Here is a 20,163-nt window from a genome sequence, read left to right as displayed (position 1 = left end):
TTCACAGACAATAAACTCTTCAGAACAAGGGTCCTGACAACAGCAGTGTTTAGAAGAGGAGTGTCACTGCCTTAAATATATTACAAACAGCAATAATTACCATATATCACTCTCTTTCAAACCATCCCATTGTGGTGTCTTTCAAACCATTCTGGAAAAAGTCTGATACTGGACAACAATGATTTTCCTTCATCTTTCACGTGAGGAACTCAAAAGTATTTTTAGGCTCCTTCTTGCAGGCTGATCCAGCTTTCATTAAGATTTGCACAGAAACCAGGTTCACCCAAGAAACACTGGGTCACCCTGTTAGCCCAGCGCTGAGCTGCTGCCTCTGGGCTTGGCCACTTGGCAGGATACGCCTGGTTCAAAACACCACTGTACCGCATCGGCTCGAGCTCACAACTGCCCTGGGCTGGCCCAGCTCAGGCAGCAGCACTCAACTCGCTGAATACAGCTGCGCAGGTACAGCCTAGACAGAACAGAAATTGCTTAACCAAGGTCACACGACAAACACCACCGCTGGACTAGAAATCCACTCTCCCGCTGCCAGACTCATGTGTTTTAAGACCTATCCCAAAAGAACCACTCCTGTCTGGGACATTTGCATTTTATTCCTATTTTTTTTTCCCCAAAAAAATATTCATTTTATTCCAAAACACTATGTTTTGGCTTCTGCACCACCTTTCCTATGACTGCATATAGTTAGCAACCAGTGAAGATGAAGAGATGTTTTTCTTTCTTCAGGCTAATAGAAAAAGGAAGCAAACTGGGAATGGCACAGAGAAGGCTGCTCGATTCAACATCTTTCTCCACTTACCACCAAAATACTGAATGGTGACTAAATACTGACGCGCTTCATTGTAACTGGGTGTTAAGAGCACAGGACCACAGAAGGAGAGAATGATTTAGCAAACTAGAGGAGGCAAACACTAGCTCTGCATTTAAAGAATATTGGAAATGCCAGTCTCATCCTTCAATCAGTTTTGACAGATCTCTTTTCTTGGTTTGAACCACAGTAAATCAAACTCCACCACGTATTCCAGCGCCATTTGTTCATGACACAAAATGATCATCAATGCAGTCACCTTTTCTGCAACCCACTTTGGTTTTCACCGCAACTTTCCAAAGTATCACCTTAATATAAATGAAAATGCTGTTTGGACCAAGTGTAAAAATGTGACCTGTAGTCTCACAAATGAAAACAAGACACTGACTAACTGAGGAGGGTGATGAACTCTTCCCTGGATCCCTTAAGAGTAGGACAAGAAATAACTGATTAATCTGTACCAAGGAGGCAGGGATTTATCTGTTAGGAAAAAGCCTAGCTACAAGGATAGCTAAGCATGGGAGTAGCCATTAAGATATTTGAGATCTCCTTCATTGGAAGTATCTAAGAACAGGGAATAAAATCATCTGCCAGAAATCATTTAGGTCATTGTTTTCACTCTGTGCCCTGCATACCCCTATGGACCCAAGAAAAAAAGCTATCAGTGAAGGGTAACAAAGGAAAACAGCCTAATGTAGGCTTGTATTCATCACCCAGGATCTGTAAACAAACTGGCGAAATGCTAAGAGTATAAAAAAAAAAAAAAAAAATTCAAAATCATTCATCTTGATATTCTAGTCCTGACTCACGGCAGGAAAATGCTCTTGAAATCCTTTCCCTCCCCTTCTGTGTAAGGCAGTCAAACACATCTCAGCATTCCTCTTTGCTTCAGTTGTGCCAAGTCAGTAATAATCTTCCATGATTATCTAAATATCTCAGAGCGTTTCACAAACAAGAGAGAAACCCCTGTGACACTGAGGAACAACAATACTGTACGTGTTCACAGTTTGTCTCGTGTAAACACTGCCACAGAGATGTTAGCAAATTCATTAAATTCAAGAGTAATTACAAAAGTTGATTAAAACAAGGTCTTTGGCATATCTGCATCAAGCAGGTACAACGATTTGTCATCGATGGATCAGCAAATTTTCAAGTTTTTTTAGGGGACAGGCTCTTTTCGACTATACATGACAAAATGCTGGTCTGCCGGTCACAAGATTAACAGCCAGCCATCAGACTCCTTTCTTTTGTTGGATATAAAGGGAAAATATGATACCCGTGTGTAAGCTGCTCTTGCTGATTATTTACAAGAACTTCCAGATCCCGACCCAGGCTCTCCGCTGTCAGCGCCTGCCCACGAACCCACAATGGGCTGCCCAAGCGTCACCCGCCTGCAAACCCAGCTGAGAGCTCCTGCCTCCCAGGGACACGCAAACGGCACGGGGAACAGGCAGCCCAAGGCTGGCCTGCGCAGGTACCAGCCAGAACTTAGCCACTGACATTAAAAAAATCTCTGCAAAAGTCACGGTCATGGGATGCTGGGATTCTTTCCCCTCCCTCCTCCCTCTCCCAGGCACTGCACTGTTCTAAGGCATACGTGACAGCTCACTGGCCCAAAGAATGGATGTGCCAAGGCAGGACGTGAACTCCAGGAACAGCTGAAAGCATCTTCAATTTTTTTCTTTCTGGTTTGGCTCTGGGACAGCAGTCCTCAGGGGGTTCCTAGCTAACACTTATTGGCATTAACATGAAGATTCACAGCTACTGACACCATTTGTAGCACTACTTACAGGGCTGCCAAGTCCAGACGAATACTTGAGGGAGATTTGTCTTGTGCTGGAGTGAGATTGCACACTGCTGGAGGGCAGTTCGAATTTTGTTTCCCTTGCTTTGCTTTCTCTCTCGCCTGACCTCTTTTCCACCCTGCTCTCCTCCAAATCCATCCATCTGCTCTTGTCCCTCACTGCTCCCCAGCCGTGCTGGCAGCGTGGGAGACAGCATACCCGTAACTCCCTGCCCAGTCCCTCTGCTCGGCACCCAGCTGCCCCCCCACACTTCTGACACCGGAGCAAGGAGCCGAGCACCCTCACGTGTGACAGGGCTCACCAATGAACTTAGGGTGCCAAAAAATGGAAAATCAAGAAAAGCATTACGAAGAGGAGCAGGAAGAGTTGAGGGGAGATCAGAAGTGACTGACAAGTTTCAAGGCAGGAGCCCTCCTGCGCCAGGACTGGCGACTGCGTGTGCTCCAGCACTCCCACTGGCAGCAGTGCTGCCATCGGCTTTATGGAGCTATTTATAGAGAAACCGAATACAGAGGAACCCAAGAAAAATTCTCACCTTTCCCTTTCTGAAATGAGGCTAAAAACAATAAATCACTGCTAAAACCTGTTTCCCCAGCATTAGATCAGCATTTCTTGCTCTTGTGAAAATTGGGAGTTTTAGTCCATCCATGTCTCTGCTCTGCCAAGAGCCGAACAGGAAGCAAGTGGCTTTGGCTCCAGATCTATGGGTACAGAGAAGACTCTGGGAAAAAAAGAGTTCCTGTCAGGAGAGGTGAACAAACCGCCGGTTTTCCTGCTTAGCTAACTGTATTGGGGCTGGCTGAGCCCCACCGCAGCCCTCCCAGCGCTGGGCTGTGTACCAGTGGCCAGGGAGGTGCTGGTACCACACCAGCATGTTGGCTGTGGCCGGGCAGCGCTTGCATAGCACCGCGGCTGCCCCTCCGACCTTCCTCATCACCGGCAGGTGGGGGGTGGGGCAAGCTCTTGGGAGGGGACAGCTGGCTCAAAGTGACCATAGGGATATCCCCTACCCTGGGGCATCTGCTCAGCAATGCAAGCTAAGAGAAAAGAGGAGGAGCGGGAGCGACAGAGTGGCTTTTGTGGGCAGCTGGCATCCAGCCAAGCCCACCCCACCACAGCAATATATAGAAAAACTGCTTTCTTGTCAGTATGTCACGAGCCTCAGGTACAGGCACCAAGGAATACATAGCTGCTCTCTGGTTCCCTGCAGGAGTCACCCTTCAATGACCAACAGACTGGTTGAAGCAGCGATGCTTCTGCTTATCCATAATCTTCCTTATAAAGACTAATACAAAAACTTCCATTGCACCATGACATGCCATTGGATGAAATTAGTTGATTACTTTTTCTCACTAGGACATGTCCCAGCATTCCAATAAAATTTAGGAAGTCTGAATCTCCCACCACAGGAGTTCAAGGTGTTCTGCTTCAAAATGCTGACAGGATGACATAGGGTCAGGGATTTAACTGGTGCCCTTCTTGTAGAGCAGCTGGATGGGCATCTTCCCAATATCCTATCTCATGGATTCAAAAAAGAAATTCAGCCAATGGTCTCATGGCCAGACCAGCCAGTGAAGGAAACCCAAGTCCTGCATCTTAGCATAGGAAGGCCTGTGTACAAAGGGAAGAATATTCTTATTGACAGAAACCTAGTGCTAAGACAAGCAAGTGGAGGAGACAACAAAGCAAAGATTCAGAGAATTATTTCGGTTGGAAAAGACCTTTAAGATCATCCAACCATAAACCTAACAAGCCCACCACTGTTTAGCGGTCCCTAAGTGCCACATCCACACATTAAATACCTCCAGGGATGGTGACTCCACCACTTCCCTGGGCAGCCTGGCCCAGTGCCCTCCCTAGCAGGAAGCCATCAAGTCTCCATTTGAGATGTGGTCGCTGCTGGCTGGCTCCCAGGGGTACAGCCTGACAGGGAGCGAAGGAATCTCTTGACCACCTTGGTCACGCAAAGGTGACTTTAGCAGCACCACTGGCTATAGCACAGCCTGGAACCGTGAGAGGCCGATACATCGCTCAGCTGGGGCTGTACGACATCTCCTGCAGGACTCGCTCAGGTTAACAGCCAAGGAACAGATCTTTCACATATGGCTAAGGTCAGAAAAACACATGCAATATAACCTCTAACACCAGAATAAGAATAGTGTCAGCACTGATTGTTCCACTTCAAAGATCTCTTAGGGTGTCCTCACAGATCTACCTGCACATTACTGACCATACCCAAAGAGCTCTTACTAATGCTCCACTGTAAAAACAAGTAAGAATTTCTGCACCAGTTTAATGGTGTCTTCCCCAGTCCAGCTAATGCTTGGAATCTACAGAAAAATACCTTGAATTCAAGCAAATCTCATTAATGATCCACCATTTCAATTAAGTGATAATTTCTCAAATTTTCTGGGCAACACCAATAAAAGTGGATCTTTCATCACATGGTAATGGTCAGAAATCCTGAAGCACATCATTCAGGCTATTTTTTACTTTACTGGAGCTATACTATTTGCATACCCTGAGGATGAGGTCTATTTAGAGGTCTTAAGTTCCTATACACTGTAACAGTCTTAATTAAGTGAACAACAGCTTTTTGATACTATAAACACCTATTCTGCAACAGGACAAAGAATACATATAACAAAGGTAGCTGTTACAAGACGATTCTGTGCAGAAAAGATCTTTCACAAGGAAGAGGAAGTTGCTGTTTGAAATACACTTGTTGGGCATAGCCACCTTGATTTTCTCTTACTCTAAATTCTTTATAATATACGCATTTTTCTTTTACCCTTTTGGTGTTTAAGTTGCACCAGTAAAGCTGCCACAGTCAGCATGATTTACCTGTCCAGTCTGCATGTAAGACAGTTACTGGCAAGTGAGTGGGAGTCAGGGAGTGCTCAGGTGAGCAAAAGGAATGAGGTTAAAGCGCCTTCAGACCCAGGGTGCTGCTCACGGCAGTGTATGACAGAACAGGTGAGCAGCATCACTGGAGGCTGGTTGGGCACCAGAGCTCCAGGTCCATGCCAGGCTGATCCTGGCTGCACAACGCTGGCTCAGAGTTTGCTACAGAGTCTGTAATTTAGGGTGTCTCAGATGATAAGAAGTCTGGGACGACAACAACTGAATTGCATAAGACTTTTCTTATCTCCTTCTCAGCTTCTGTTCAGATAATACGGTAGAAATACAGTTGTAATTTGAACTGTGATAAAACTTTACAGCTGCACAAGGATGGCATCTGCTGATACGGCATGGCTTCTAGCATCTCGCAGTACTTCACCGTGTCGCCGTTCTGCATCGCTGACAGGCAGCTACATGCCTTTACAGGTCAGACTTAAGAAAGAGACAGCTGTGGCCTTCTAATCAGTTTGGCCCCAATTAAGCTTCTCCTAAGCACAAGCATGCCTGCACAGTGTGCAGCAGGTGGGCATGAACTCATTCTCCTGTGCTCAAAGCTGTTGAAAACAAATGAAATCGCTGTTGAAAACAAATGAAATCGCTGTTAATAATGCCAAGTTCAAAGCAGTATTTTATAGCTTTCAGCAGAGCTGCACTAATCATGACAGTGTAACTTCTTGCAACCCCAAAGCATGCACCAACCGAGAATGAATCCACTATGAAAAATCATGTGTACCTGTCCCAAATACTCCTAGTGAGAAACTACTCTAAGCCATTTGAGCTGAAGTTCAAAACATGAGCAGGAACAACCCTTGTCTCCTCTCTTTCCTTTGCTGTAACTGGGAATGCATCCCATTCGATCCGATACAAATGTGGCCACATTGGTCACTGCAACCTGGAGGGGGATTCCGCTGACCCAAACCAGACATCTACTGGGAGTTCTCCAGGCTGCACGAACTGTATTTGACTACATCTCTCCTAACTATGACAGGTCCTTAGAAACTTAGAATCCCTCTGCATTTCAGATAGCTACCTATATTTAGGTGTTTTACTCTCCAAGTCACGCTCAAATGGTGTAATTCAGTTGCCCATCCATATAATTTAGTACCAAGTGAGAGGTCCTAGGATATCCTAATTGGCCTTAAGCTGCTGCTCCAGAAGGGCAGAGGTCTCCTTTAGGACCATAATCATATACAGCAGCCTATGCAAATGTCTCTGCTGCCTTACAGTCCCTTAAATGGCAGCAGATGCCTATTTTTAGAAAACTGAATCAACAAATAATGTCTGGTAGCAACAACAAATGCAGGTCGTGAGATTACACATCAGTATATCATTGTAAGCCAGTAATAAACTCTGCTTCTGGTGAAGGCAAATTAGTATGGTGGCTGCAGCATCATGCAGAGGTGGCTCCGGTGGTGTTGCTGTAGCCGTCATGATTGCTGCTACCCAGGACCTCTCTGCATGATCCTCTCTTGTGAAATCCAAACTTAGCACTCTTAACATTTAAGGGGTGAGGGGTCTGAGTTAACCTAAAAGAATGTCTTGGAGATGTGTGACCTGCTTCCTTCATTTCAGCTGGGAGTTTCTGCAGTACTGTTTCTTTCATATTTCTTTCATTATTTAGGTTGACTAACATAGTAGCTAGTGACTGCCTTTTGTTTCTTTAAAATCAAAAGTTGAAATTTGAGAGGATAAAAGCCCTGGACAGGCTGTCAGTATGTATTTGCTGTTTTCAAATCATCCCAGTACTACTATATTACAATATCGGGTAAGAGAGGAATAATCCAAGCACCCTTTAACAGCATATCACTGAATCTTAAGAATCTCAGTCACAAGTTTAAGGTCCCAAATTCCAAAATCCTCATCCAGTAAAGTCAGTAACACGTTGTTTTTTTCTTCCTAGGGAAGAAAAGATGAGTCAGTCCTGCTGAGATATGAACATATGGCTCTAACAAATCTAGGTACTCAAATTCTGATGCTTAAAGCACTGTGATGATCCTGTAGGACAGTGATACTAAAATAACTTGTATCGCTTTGTCAGAAGATGTCAACTTTTGTTATCCCCTACTAGTTAAACAGACTATTGTTTTCAGCAAACAACGGTCACACAGTCACAGTAACCCATGGGTTATCAGAGAACTGATGTCGTTTAAGGATCGATTGAATGTGACTCTTCGGGGGCAGGATTGAGGAACAACCAGAAGAAACATGTTTCTCCAATGAAGGAGTAGCCAAATGAACAGATCATCATCTAGTAAAGGTACTTAATGAGATTAAAACATTTCGTAATATGTCCATAGGATTATTTATACCGTGCTTTAGTTTTGGTCACAGAGGAGGCACCCCGATACGTGCCTGAGGAGCCAATAAAGAATATAAAGATACTTCATTTTTGTTTAAATATGCCATAGACTATGTGCTCACTTCTAAAAGGTCGAAAGAACATCACGTGTTTGAAAACAGTGAATTCTAGTTGGAGGCAGCCAAACCTGCCTTCGTGTCCCCCCATTTTCTCTGCATTCTCTTCATTCTGCCTTTTCTGCATCTCTGGCAGCAGATCGGATCCTGTCACACTTTGAGTCCATTCTCTTGTAACCTACAGTACCTAAGGTGCTTTCCTTTGTCCCTCCTCAATAGGTCTTTATTTCTTTTCAAATGTCCTCTAAAATTTCAAATAACAAACTCAAGCGCAATGCTGGACCTAATGATGTAAAAAAACCTGAACCCCAACTGAACCAGACTTTGTAGCTGATCACTGCCTCTATTCAGGACTCTAGATCCTAAGTGCAACAAGTTTCGATCCCTTTCATATATATTATATGTCATGCATCTCATCACAACTCCAGCGTTCAGTAGGATGTTCTATTTTAAAAACAGGAAAATAAAGCCAGGTTTGTGTACTCTCTTACATCTTTGCCCTCTTTACAGGCTTTGATAATGGATGCTGTTACATTGCTGGCTTTCATTTCCACTTCCAACACCGAGATATTCCCACACTGAAATTCCCGCTCTAACCTCAGAATCTTACCAGTGATCTCCTATGCTCGTATTTTGAAACATCTGAGTAACACATAATAATACATGCATTTGGGACACTTTGCCGATAATAAGATTTGTTATAGCAAAATAACTGTATTAGCAATTAAAGACAAAGATGAAGTCTGAATTCTGGTCTCAGCATTCCCAGACCAAGGAAATATTCCCTGAATTCTGTGGTTCATTAACATGGTAAGACATTCCATAGTTCACTTTTGAAATACCATTTTGTTTAAATCACCTGAATTAATACTTGATTATAACTATGAAAAGCAGCCCAGAAAGTATGTTGGGAGAATAATAACGGTCCGTGGACTAAAGAAGGATTGGTACCATCACCCTGAAGTGCAGGGGTGTATGGTATGTGCTGGGCTCACCTGTTGATTGATCCCGTCGGGGTAACCAGGAGAACTGCACGACGTGTTATTTATGGAAGTCAGTGGGTTCACCTTAGAGCACATCTCCCGTCATAGTTAAAATGTTTTTAATATACACGCTCGACAGACAAACAACAGAAGTATTAACCAATGTCTCAGGAACTCGAATAAGAGGAACCTCTGCCTGACAAAGGCCAAGTCCCAGGATGTTTTCAATTTCTTACAGAAAACAAAAAGCAGAATTATTCCAATTAAAAAGGTATTAAAAAAGGTAGTATTTAGCCTCTTGCTGAATGTCAATTCTTTTACATAAAAATCCTATAAAAAAACAGACAACTGTTCAGCATTTATATTCTCTGCTTTGGCTTTTGTTATTACACTGAGACTATTACAAAATAAAGGTTGGGCACCCCCACCATGCTGAATTCTCTAATACTCTACCTGTTGAGCACTACCGGGTTTGTTACCCCCTTCTTCCCTTGACCTCCTCATTGTTCCCTCCCCATTTCACTCCGGTACGTACCCTATTTACAACACATCTAGGGCCCCTGTGCTCCCAGTGATTCCAGCATCTCTTTGATTTTAACTCAGTAAAGCCTGCGGGGACAACACAGTTCTGATACTTTTAAAATGAAGAATCTCGTGTTGCTTGCACTGAAGTGAGCGATAAAATTCCTAGCCCTGGATTAAATCAAAAGAGTAAAAATTAAACTCTATCACCATATATATGCGCTCTTCTGTCGGAAGCTGATAAAGTCCACATGCTAGCTACGTAAATCCACATAAATGCCAAAAGCTGAACCAAAGCCTACCCAATTACAACTGATATCATATATTTTTCTTTCAAAAGCAAACACCATCACTTCAAGTAGCATCAGTTTTCAAGAGCTGCCCAAGGGACTTTTCAGTCCAAAAAACTATTAATGGATTACTCTTGTACATAAGTGGCAAAAAATAGCATTGGTATTCTTCAGTGAAATAATAATTCTGTCTCAACCTCTCCCACTGCTGACAATTCTGCTGCTCTCCGTGTCTTTGACTTACAGCTTCATATTGCTTTTGATTCTTTTCACTCCCTTTTTCCCACAGTACAGATGACATCTTAATGATACCCTGCTCTTCATCTTTTTACCTTGACTAGAGTTCCACCTTTCCCCACTGTTACTAAGAGAGCTGCTGTCCAGCCTTTCACTTTCTTGTTACTAATTTTACTTTTTTGGAATCCTTAGTTTTTCCATTTCCAGGGCAGCCTAATGATGAAAATAACAGCTTTTTTCTTTCTTCCTCTCCTGCTAGGTCGGTCATATCTTCCTATCTCTTACCACATTAAGGTCCACAGTGTTCATCTGCCTCCCCTGCAGGCTACCTATAGCCTTTAGCAAAGTTCTAATTTCTTCATCCTCTTTCATTTCTGTCCCAGACTCTGCAAAATTTCCACCTTACTGTATTTGGCACTATTGTGCCTACACCACGCACTGCCAGGAGCGTCCTCCCGTTCATCCAGTTTCTAGTCTCCTTCAAATCTTTCTTGAAAATCAACCCCTTACAGTTGTTCTTATTAGGCACAGCAGAGTCCTGCTCTGTCAGACGGGTCAGTAGCCAACACAGCTGTGTGACACCAGTAGCATGTGGTCAGTGCCCTGCTGACCATGGATCACTTGCTGGGATCAGAGATTTTTTTTTTTTTTTTTTTTTTTTTTAACACACTATAGCTTTGCATAGAAGACTCCTTACACTGAGCTACTAAGAGCTGACTTACTAGTGCAGAAAGAGAATGCCTTGCTCACAGTTGCACTCCACTTCTTGTCATACATGATCTTGAGAACAGAGGGCAGAGAAGAACACCCTCGTTCTACTCATCTGTGCTGTTAGCAAGTTTGCCTCCTGTATTGGTGTGTTAAAATGAAAGGGCAGAAAGAGCAGGAACAGCAGCAGTTTGTAACACTGCAGGCAGCGTCAGTTTAATTGATACGGAGCAGTTTACACCAAAGAATTTTCCAACAAACACTCGTCAAGGGATGATCCAACCCCGGTACCTGCGGGAAGGCATTTGAGACTCAGCTCAATGTCCCACATAGAGGTGTCCAGTCCTGCCTGAGGTGTCTCGGGTGAAGTGAGAAATCCCATGGCAGGTGACACAGGACCTATGGAAGACTTGAGCCCCTCGGGAGCTGCGGCTGGGGAATAGCAAAGGTCTCTAGCTGCCTCTAATGGGAAACTCAATTGAGCCTTCAGTGTCTGTGAAGGAGCACGAGTAATCCTAGTTTCCTCTGGTTGTCAAGTGCAGAGATAACCTTATTTCTTAATTGATGTGATCTGTGTGTGATGACAGGCTGTTTTGCTCCCTCCTAATTGTTTTAGCATTTGATTGCAATACATACGCTCTTCTTTCGATAGCAGATCTTAGATTGCTCTAAACAAGTTAATTATATTTCACAACACCCTTGTGCATTAGGGAAGTATTAATATTCCTGTTTTGCAGTCAAGGAAAAAGGGAGGAGTAGAACGTGTGAGTGGCTTACTGAAGGTTAAACAGTAAGTCAGTGGCAAAATCTGAAGAGAAACTCCAGACTCAACCACAGCTTGAATTCCCCACAGACCACTAACTCCCACGCTAAATGTAAGGAAGATAATATATGCATGATTTCAGGATTGCACAGAAAGCCATCCTACACAATCTATATCATTGTGAAAAGACACAAGAAGTTGTATTAAACCTTCAGAGTTTCAAAAGGCCAGTGTGAAGATAAATATCTACCTGGAAATTCAAAAGGCTTTGACAATCCACATCACTGCAATGACAGATTAAAAAAAAAAAAAAAAGCAGGCAGAAAGGATGGGACAAAACTGAATTCCATTTTCTGCCTACTAAGACCATCACCAAGATAGGCATCCATCCTTTGGAAAAGACATCTCACCATCACCCTGCAAGACACTCATGCTTGGGGGTAATTTCTGAGCATGTTTGAAACAGCCTCTATCTACACTTCTTTTCTGCAAAGAAACAGCAATTTTAAGCAGATAATCAGTAGGGGGAAAAAACTGACATTGCTGTAACATCCAGATGTCTCAGTCAGGATGAGGACACACTGTGTTTTAGGTACTATATAAAAATATATGTGCAAAGACATTATAAGCCAATTAAGCATGGACAACAGGTGGGTGTAACAGACAGACAGCAGGAGAAATGCAGCAAAGAGGAGAGATGGGAACAACAATTATAAAAATTGTGTATCTTCATATGCTGCCATAAAGCCAATCTTATATTCTGAAAAGTATAGATGGGAAGTTGTATGAGGTAGGAAACTAAAAATCTGTTCTTTCACTAATTTCAGTTATTATTGCTTTACCTGAATTGCACCAAATGGGAGAAGCAAAAGTTGGTGATAGGCAGATCAAATGTTTGATAATTGTGTACATCCAGGCTGATTCCACCGATGACACAAATGGCAGGCTTGGTTTTCCAAATGTAAGGCCAGGTAGTGCAAGGTTCCACACCCCTGCTCGATGTGTCCAGCCCTCCCAAAAACTTTCTTGAGGTTTGGGTTTTTACTTATTTCTTACCCCATTTACTCACTGTATGTGAATAGTATGGTTTTTAATCAATATACAGGAGATTCTAGGACGTATTTTACACTGGATTGTTAGGGACAAGTCCCAGTGACTTTTCAGATGGAGTTTGATCTGTTTGTTAATGGGACTATATAGTCTGATTGCCTGGGACAATAGGGAGCTTCACTGGAGGAATCCAGACCCTATATACTTCCAGGTTGATGAAATACTTCATCTAGAAAAAATCGTTTATCTAGAAAACGCACTCAGCATTTGCAGGGAAACGCAGATACACTCTACACCCATGACAAGCAAAGGTACCTCACAAGAGGATAAAAGCACAGTTCGGCCTCCATGCCCTATTTGTTCCACTTTAACTATTTGTTCCACTGTTAACGGCTGAGAAATTAGTCTCCCATCAGCTGCCTGTCAGGCACCATCCCTCCCGTCAGCCCCATCCTTTTAAACCTCTTCTCTCCACAAAGCCTTTCTATGGTATATTGATCTTTGCTGATGTGAACTGAGAATACCAGTTCTATGCCAGCTGAAAGCTACCAGCAGACTCTAATCTATTTATCTATGTAAATATTTATCGTTCAGTCAGCATTATGGAGCTGGAGCATTAATTCCTTGCAATGACTATCATTCTGACCCGGGTTCAAACCAGCCACATCACCAGTCCCAAGCCAGCCGTATCTCCCCAGCAAGGGCCCTGGCTTTTAGAAATGTACATAGCTCCTAGAAAATATTGCCTGGAATAATCAGATCTCAACAATCTTTGAGATACCATAAGCTCTCACTTACATCATTGGACTGCTAGTTTGCTTGCCAGGAATATCAGTTGATATATTTCAGGCACTGTTAGCACAAGTTAGCACAATTCCTACTAGACAAAACTGTGGAAACTGCATGTTCTCCGTCTGACGACCAGAACAGGGCACAATCATAAAATACACACTGAAATGAGCTTCGTATTTGAGCGTGAACATTAACCGGACATGAGCTCTGCTTTTAATACTTCAGCCTCTTGGTATCCCTGCATCATCAGCTTTCTACACGTTTATCTTTGTATCTGAGGAAAGCTACTTCAGTTCTTAACTCCAAGGATATCGCATGGGATGCAAAACATAGCATCGTCCTTCACATGTACATGCAAAGAACAGACTACATACGTAAATCAAATTCATGTTAGGGCTCTAAGTAATTTTGTGAATATCTTTGCTCATATTTGTATTTATATAAACATATTTTTGCTTCAAAAGGAATGGAACTCTGATCTACCCTGGCTTCTACCCATGCCACTAATTCTTTAGTGGGACTGTGCAAGTACAATGTCATTGCACTGCTCCTCTGTTGGTTACAGGATTGGCCCTTAGACAACTTCTCCTTACCGATTAGCCTTTTGCCATTCCACCAAATTTCATTTCCTGAGTCCCTTAGAGAATCAGAAATTGACATTTTTTTGCTTCCTCCTTGGCTATACATAGCATCCTTGCTGCCTGGCTAACAAAGTCAATACACTGAGGGGAAATAACTGGTAGGATTCTGCAGCCCTTTGCAGGGGTTCAGCTTGGCAGAGAGGAAACCTGCTGGGTTTGAGGCCTTTTAACTGTTACAGTACTCTACAGTTTTGGACACATTAGTAAATTCTGACCACCCACCTGTTGGATCCATATGCTTTAAAGCCAATTGCCAAGCAAAGGAGCTACATACAGAATGCCATCAGTACAGCCCCCTGTGTGCCTTGTCAGGCCATGGGAGGAAAGGGCTTTTTGCATTCAAAGGCATTTTGCCATACATAAAATGAATGAAAATGAAACTACAGCAAGCATACATTCAGAAAAGCACCTGGGAAAAGCAAATTTTCACCACACAGAATCTGGACCCTAGGATAAGGAAAACATCATTGTTAAAATAATTAAATCTCTGTTAGAGCTACTATCCATGTGTTCCTTGTGAAGCTGAGGGCGGAGGAGGCCGATGTGTTGATTTCAGCCTTCACCTAATTAAAGATGTAGTAAGGCTTAAACTAAAGCTTAATTGCGTATACTATTCAAACAGCACATCAGATCTGCTCAGCAGAAAGATGTCTGTTCTGCGGCATTCCTCCTACACCAGGAGAAACTGTTTCTAACATTTCATTTTGTAGACACCGGGGCATGGGGGATGACAGACAAATTGCCCACTAAAGCCAAACCTGCGGAATAAAGATGAATAATCAAAGCCCGTGCTATCACTTCATGCTTCCTGCAGGCACTGCTGTACAGCGGCTGCCTGCCAGCAGTTCTGCTGCAAACCTGAGCATATGGCTTCGAGTTGCTTTGCTCCTGCACTGATGCACAGAAATATGACACACCAGTATACAAATTACCAGCAGCGTTTTTTTCAGCCACCACTTCTGTAGGTTGTACATGAACCTCCTTCCCATGCCAGGGAAGGAGAGTATTTCATTATGGTCTATTTTAAAACACTGCTTGGATCGTTTCATTGAAAACCACTGCACTGGCATAAACCTCCATCCACCATCACACACACTCCCCAAGACAGACTCCAGCCCTAACGGTAGAGTTAATCAAACTATCTACTTGGGCTGATCAATTGTTAACAGGACAGAGTAAAGAGTCTAAAGGTCCCTTTGGGCGCCGTTATTTAATGTGTCTTTATACCATCCACACTACAGGTTATATTGCAGCAGCGCTTTGCTCCAGTTGCTTGCCAACAAACATTTGCCACCGAGGAGCCCTGAGCAAGCAGTCACATCTGTGTCCACTCCTGTGCCACCCGTTTAGCAGAGACAATGATCACCAGAAACAACAAAGGAGCCACAGATAAAACAAACAATGCTGGGAGCCAGAGACCACTGCCATCCCAGGCAAGTTTGCTACGAAAATACTCAAGAAAAAAGGAGGGGAGGGGAGAGAGATATCAAATCTAGAACTATAAAACTTGCACCTAGAAGAGGTTCCGCCTGTGCACCCACCCCACCCCGCATCACACTGCCAGGACTGAGCAAGAACGGCTGAGCGGTGCACATGGGAAGCAGACAAGCATCCAACGTCTCCTCCCATTTGGAGTCAAATAGTCTCCTACGAGTCACTAGGCACAAAGAATAATAATAATTGTTATTATTATAGTAATGATAGTAATAGAGAATCACCAACCTTGAGGATCCCAGTTCACCTGTTTTCTTGGAGTCTCGATTGGAAATTTCATCGCTTCCTTTTTGCACAGGGAGGAGAAAGAATTGAATAAATTCCCAACCTTCCTGTCTCAATGCTGCAGTCAAACAAATTAATTTCAAATTATAGGGAGCCTGCGCTGTTTGACTGAGGGGAACTGGTGGTTGCCAAGGAAAGAAATACACAAATAAATCAAAGAAGGTGGGGAGGGGCGGGGAAGGGGTTTGTACCGGCAAGGAGAGGAGGGGTGCAGGCACCCCAGCAGGGAGGGGGGAAAAGGGATGGAGTGAGGAGCGGGGAGGGTCCGGGGGGAGCGGGGAGGGGGGCAGGCTGAGGTGGGCAGCAAGCCCAGGGTGCCCTGGCTCCTGGGGGTCTCCGGCAGCTCTGGCTCGCCCAGGCCACCTGCAGGTGCCGGGGGTCCCTCCCCGCCGCAGCGCCCACCCCAGGGGGCCCCCGGCTGGCGAGTCCGCAGGCTCGGAGGGCTGGTGGGGGGGTGGTCAGCCAGCAGCCAGCCCCCCCCCCCCAGCCCCAGGGACACCTCCCACCCGCGCACACTCTCTGGCCTCAGCCACCCCTCAGAACGAGCCCACCTGGGTTCAGCCCCCAGGCTCGGGGCGGGGGGGGGCAGTCAGCCGTGGGGGGCGAGCCGCAGCGGCATGGCTGGGCCGGGGGGGCGGCTGAATGCAGCAGCAGCCTGGCTCGCCCAGGAGAGGAGCAGCAGCAGCAGGAGGAGGAGGAGGAGGAGGGAGCCACCCTATAGCTTTGGAGGGAATCCACGGAGCCCCTCTCTGCCCTGCCTGGAAAAGGGGGTGGGGAGAGGCGGCGAGTCCCTTTGTGAGAGGCGGTGGCGGGGTGCCCGCGGGGGCTGGTACTTACTGGGGATGCTTCCCGGGGGGGGGGGGCGGTGCGGGCTGCTTTGGCGGAGTTTGCAGCCGGAGACACGCTCGGCTGAGCTATGGGCAGCAGCAGCGGCAGCACATGGCAGGAGTAAGCAGCATCCATCCGGAGCCTCTGCAGCGCCGGGGGAGGGGACGGGCAGGGGGCGGCCCGAGCCCCCGCAGGGCCGGGGTGGGGGGCAGCGCCGGCACCCCGAGGGCCGGGGACCCCCCGCTCCCCGTTCGGGCCCTGCGGACGCGGCCGGCCACCCGGCGCCGAGGCAAGGGCCGGCGCGGCGGAGCCGAACGGGGAGGGCCAGGCTGGGGCGGCGGGGCTGAAGGGCTGGGAGGGAACCTGGGGGCCTCGCGAAGCCCCCCGGGGCGGGGGGGCTTTGGGGAAATGGAGGACCCTTGGCTTCACCTTGTGCAATTCCCAGACACCCGCTGCTTGCCAAGTCTGCATTCTCCCTCCCCTCCCTCCCGCTCCAGGCTTTCCCTCGAACCCAGCGCAGGCTGGGAACAGCAGAAGGGTCCCCAGTTCCGGGGACAATAAAGCCCCAGTTCCCCTCCCTCAGCCAGGGTAACGAAACCCCAGCCCCCCGGGGCCCGAAGGGCTGTGCCGGGTTAACCCTGTCCTGCCTCCTCCCTTCCCCGGTGGCAACCAACTCCCGGGTGAGGAGCATTCCCTCGCCGGCCGTGGTTTGGGGAGAGAGCTGCAAATTCGCAGGGGTCACGGGTCAGAGACCGAGATCAGGATCAGTCCCGAGGTCCGTAGCCTGGACCTCCTGAATTTTCAGGAAACATGGTTGCACTCTAAACCTGGCACCTGGGATGACTTGTCCCCTGCTTTTTGCTCTGTACTTCTTTTTGCTCAACTGCCCACTCCATCTTGCTCTCCTATCTGTTGCTCAGCTGGGAGCTAACCTTGTAAGACAAAAGGGAGAAATCTCTGCTGGCAAAAGGGAAGGAGGAAAAAAAAAAAAACCAACAGTGTGAAATGTGTGGCTCTCCTCAGGAAACTCACTGTGGAGGCTGGCACGCTCTTTTCATATCCACATTCAGAAGCTAAATAAATCCATGCATCCATGCCTGTCCCCCAGTCTTTGTTCAACCCAAAAGAGGATGGGAAACCAGTATCTGTGAATCCACACCTTCAGCTGGTGGTGCTGTGCAAGCTCCTGCAAAGCAGTGTGTGTCCTTGGAAGAAACTCGGTGGAAGTAATGCAGCAAGTTTTCCTGGGGGGAGGTGCTGGGTGCCTCTCCTTTCCCTAATCCCAGCACCCCTGCGGCTCCTGTTTTGTGCTGTACAGGAGGAGGCGGGAGAGGCTGCTCTGAGGGAGGACATGGTGAGAATGATAATGAGCCTGCTTAGACTTGGAGTTGAGATCATTGCAATGATGATGTCGGGAGCACAAGGTATTTCCTTTACAAGCAACCCATGATGCATTCTGAACAGGCCCTGGGATTCCTGTTGACATTACTTCTGCACATTGAAAGAAAACAAAAGTGAGGGCCAGCTGTGTTAATTGTGCTGTGTGATCACTTGAATCATGGTTGGGAAATCTCTAATGGTTCCAATAATCAAAAAGGCTTCAAAGGTGGCTTCTGAGCCCCCAGTTAGCAAACATGTTTCAATAAAGAACTAATAATGTATTCATACACACAGAGATATATAACAAATATATGCATGTATATAACTTTTCCTCAGCATTCGAAACAGTTTCCAGTTTACTGGCATCTTCCTTGTATATTACTAGGGAAAATAACATATAGACATATATTACTCAGTTGTGTTACCCTAACCCAAGCACTACTTGGTCTTTGTGGCATAACTATCAGCAGTTAACTGATGAGGTGGGTGTTGTGCCACAGACATCTGTCCACAGATAACTTGCCTAAGATCACTAAACTCCAACAGGCCACTGAAAGGCCAGCAGCATTAAATTCCTGCTAACGTACACAGGAGGTCTATAGTCTAGGGGTGAAATCTTCAGGTAATTCATTACCAGAAACACATCCCAGTTCTTTCTGTCTAAAGAAGAAGAGTTTTCAGGTGGCTATATGAATCCTTTATTATTAAACTGACCTTAAAGATACATCTCATATTTGTTTGACTTACAGTAACATTAAGCTGATAATAATGACACAATACCATATTCCTGTTTCTTGTATCCTCTTAATGTTCCCACGTTCCCACAGTGTCTGTAAGCTTTACATAAACATTTGCTCTAGCTATATGGTTTAAAAACTTTGTGGCAGATCAATTGTGATCTGTCAGGTACATAAACACATGACATCATGTAATTGTTTTGCAATTCCTTACCACGTTACGATCATGGAAATCTTGCTCAATTATTTTGATGCCTCAGACCTGCAGTTTTATCTAGTGGGTCAATTTATTCCCAAAGTAACTCATTTAAAATCAATGGGGTTACTCCAGAGATGGATTTGGCACAACGAGTGCATCTTTCACTGACAGCACAGCTGTTGCATGGAAACATAATTATTATCTTATGCAAATAAAAGGCCTTTCACCCCTCAGTGATGTCAAATTCTCATGATAGGGAGAACTGGTGCCTTGAAGCTATAGTGTTTCAAGCTGTTACTCTGTCAACTTTTATAAGCTAAGTGGATTCAGTGATGTTTAATATTTAAATGAAAGAAAGACCACCAAGAAAAGAAACCTAAATATAGCATGATCAATCTATTTTACTACCTGCATAATAATTTTCAGGACTCAACTTTATATCAGTAGTTTATCAAACTGGTCTGCCTAAATTCTTCCTTTTCATTTAAGGCTCATTGTTCAGACTTCATGTCCTCAGAGCTGATGTTAGTTGAAAATCTGTGCCTTACAGGACTGGGCCTGTGACAGTCACAACACGGTAGACAAGAGACTTTCTATTACAAGCAATCTCACTGAAAGAAAAATTAAAATGCTAAGTGCCCTTTTACTGTTTATTAGGAATACGGTATGAGTGATTTAGAAGCTGTTCTGATGTAACTCAGAGAAAGCCCTATCAGAACAGATGCATAAGTAGCTTTTACACCTACTTAAATCCAGGGAGCAGGAATGAAAAATGCATTGATAGTAGATAGAAATCATCTTTAACTTGTATGTTCCATTTCTTGGATGCATGGAAGAGATGAGATGTGGTTAGATGGAAATCCAGACAGCCTTTGTGTCATCACTTGGCAATATGATCGTTTCTGTATATAACTATTCAGTTTATGGTTAACTATATGGTTATTTGAAATCTGGTATTTCTGATTGTGAAGATTATTCTTCGTTCAGTTTATTGCCACAGGAGTGCTGTTACTTACACTCAGACCAAGAGAGCCAGAGAATAACCCCAGTGAAGTGCATCCTGCTCTTTATATGCCATTGACCTATCCTTTAGTAATATGAATTTGGATAGGATCCAGTGCAGAATCCTTTCATAACTTCTTTATTCTCTAGGAATCCTTCTGTCTAGGAGGATGTTTAAAGTCTTTTCTCTAGGATAACCTGAAGACCTTCTTTTCAGATGGTTTTCAGAAGCTTTAGTGTAGTTAGGAATCAAGAAATTAACTAAGCATCAGGCCTACTCTGTACTGTGCAAGGAAAAGGAACCT

General features: G+C 44.9%; 1 protein-coding gene across 1 annotated transcript in view; it reads right to left on the bottom strand.

The window, feature by feature from the left end:
• The window catches only part of KCNK10 (potassium two pore domain channel subfamily K member 10), a 65,736-nt gene extending 49,915 nt beyond the window's left edge, over positions 1 to 15,821 (bottom strand). Inside the window, exon 1 of the mRNA XM_005236344.3 lies at positions 15,656 to 15,821. Coding sequence (XP_005236401.1) covers positions 15,656 to 15,707 — 52 coding nt within the window. The 5' untranslated portion in view covers positions 15,708 to 15,821. The remainder of the gene's footprint in view (positions 1 to 15,655) is intronic.
• Positions 15,822 to 20,163: the final 4,342 nt, after the last annotated feature.

This window comes from Falco peregrinus, chromosome 1, assembly GCF_023634155.1.
Source record: "Falco peregrinus isolate bFalPer1 chromosome 1, bFalPer1.pri, whole genome shotgun sequence".
Lineage (NCBI taxonomy): Eukaryota > Metazoa > Chordata > Aves > Falconiformes > Falconidae > Falco > Falco peregrinus.
This window is presented reverse-complemented; position numbering and strand designations above follow the sequence as displayed.